Below are 2,500 nucleotides of genomic sequence, written 5' to 3'. Positions count from 1 at the left end.
ATGCTAATAATAATATCATAATGTTGATGAAAAAAATAAAAATATAGCATTGATGATAATTAGATAATGATAATGATAATAATTAAATAATCACAGTGGTAATAATAATAACATTAACAACAATAGTTAGGACACTGATGATAATATCAACAATAATGACAGTGAGAATGATCTAACAATAAAAATAATTATTCTAGACAATAATAATGATCATAACAGTGGTGTTAATAAGCTGTGTAAATTAATATCATATCCCATATTACTAAAAGCCCGATCTAAGTCCCTAGATCTGTCACTTGATTAGCACTGATAAGGACAATGATAAAGGCTAATGAATGTGTCTACAAAATCCAAATATACTTTGCTTCGTAATCAGTAAACGAAGTGATGTCTAAGTATTTACACAAATTAACGGGTAATGAAATGTGTGTGTGTGCATGTGTGTGTGTGTGTGCGTGTGCGTGTGTGTGTGCGTGTGCGTGTGCGTGTGTGCGTGTGCGCGTGCGTGCGTGTACGTACAATACAAACATTTCAGATGTAGTTTAACAAACAACCCATCCACTCTAAACGGAACAACCTATCATAAAACAGTACAACCAAACATCACATACATAACTTCTAAAACGAGTAACGAGTTTCCCAAATTCAAAAGAATAACCACACACACTAATGCATATTTTTCTTCTCTTCCAAATTCCACTACTCCAGCACTCAAGAACACTCCAGAACACTCCAGAACACAACAACAGAACACACCACGTGGACTCGATCACTCACCACCAGCCAGCGCGGTCCCGCCATCATGGGTTCCGGAGACGGACTGACTGTGATCATCTTCGGGCCGCCAATATGTAGTCTCTTGAACCCGCCCATCGTGGCTGTACCGGAGCGTGAGGTTGAAATTCTTGTGATGCTTTGCCGTGGAAGGACGAAAGGTTATTAATACCTCTCGCTTGAGTTTGGTTTGGCGGTTCTGCTGAATTGTCTTTTGTGTTGTTTGGTAGCTTTGTGTTTTGTTTTGTTGATGGTCTTTCGGTGTAGGTGGTATCGGTTTAATTGTTTTTAGTTTTCATTTTTCTTTTCTTTTTATTAACGTTCGTGTTGTTATTATTATTATCATTATTGTTAGTATATTGTTCTTATTATCATTATTATATTGTTCTTATTATCATTACTATATTGTTCTTATTATCATTACTATATTGTTCTTATTATCATTACTATATTGTTCTTATTATCATTACTATATTGTTCTTATTATCATTACTATATTGTTCTTATTATCATTACTATATTGTTCTTATTATTATCATTACTGTTATGATTATCATTATCATTATTGTTATCATTACCTGTTATGATTATCATTAATATCATAATTATCGTTATCATTATTATCATTACCATCATCTTTACTATAGTTATCATCATCACTATTGTCATTATCATTGTTATCACCATCATTGTTATCCTCATTAGCATTGTTATCCTCATTAGCATTGTTATCCTCATTATCATCATTATCATTGTTATCTTCACAATCATTATCTTTACTCTTATCATCATAATCAACATTACCACTACCATTGTTATTATTGTCATTCTGATTCCTCCATTCTTAGCCAGAACAACAATCCCGTATTTCTTACAACCGTTTTTTTTCCCGCGCATGAAAAAGAAGGAAGCTGCCGTCATGACGAAGGGGGACACTAAAACCTACCTTGTCATGGTTTTTAAGATTCCAAGAGAACTTTTTTGACCCGTCGCCGCTAAGGCCTTGCTTTAATAGCCCCGAAGTCCTACAAAGGTTTTACGCTCGTTACTCTGTTTACCAACATGCCGGCGAGCTTAGCAACATTTCCTGGAGTTGCTACGATATTCAACTTGGATGCTATCGGTTTTATTTTTATTTATTTATTATTATTATTATTTTTTTTTTAAAGAATACCGATTATGTCTTTTGATCGTTACTTACGACAGCGTTAAACTCTTATTCAGATTTCAAGGTATTTACATTTCTGAGTCGATTTTTGTTTAGGTACGTAACCCATCGTGTATTACCAACTGTAAAAGTACTTTACGAAATACACATGCAAGCACACCCTTCGAAATAAGACAAGAATGCAGTATTGCAATAGATATATGATTAAACATTTAAGATAACACTTTCATAACAGCTTTATATTATCATTTAACATACGTGCATTGTCGTTGGCATGTTAGATATTCAGCAACTTCCAATTGCAACATTTAAGGCGTTAAACGCGTTGGCTGCCATGGGTACATTTTGACATATAGACCTAGTATCAGAAAGATTTCGCACATTCGTAAAAGCGTCAGAATATGGAGAATTATATCCGGATGATCAATTGCAAAAGCAGGTTGATCTAAACGCCTCTTTTGTTTTGTTTTTTCAAAGGATGTGAGGTATCCGTGCATGTATATATATATATATATATATATATATATATATATATATATATATATATATATCTATATA

General features: G+C 33.4%; 1 protein-coding gene across 1 annotated transcript in view; it reads right to left on the bottom strand.

Moving 5' to 3' along the window:
• Window positions 1–875, bottom strand: part of LOC122258670 (uncharacterized) — a gene marked incomplete at its 3' end in the record, with an annotated part of 14,217 nt that extends 13,342 nt beyond the window's left edge. The window contains 1 exon segment of the mRNA XM_043024764.2: window positions 778–875. Coding sequence (XP_042880698.2) covers window positions 778–873 — 96 coding nt within the window.
• Window positions 876–2,500: the final 1,625 nt, after the last annotated feature.

This window comes from Penaeus japonicus, unplaced genomic scaffold, assembly GCF_977035675.1.
Source record: "Penaeus japonicus unplaced genomic scaffold, GWHDUDI00000001_assembly GWHDUDI00000018, whole genome shotgun sequence".
Taxonomy (NCBI): Eukaryota; Metazoa; Arthropoda; class Malacostraca; order Decapoda; family Penaeidae; genus Penaeus; species Penaeus japonicus.
This window is presented reverse-complemented; position numbering and strand designations above follow the sequence as displayed.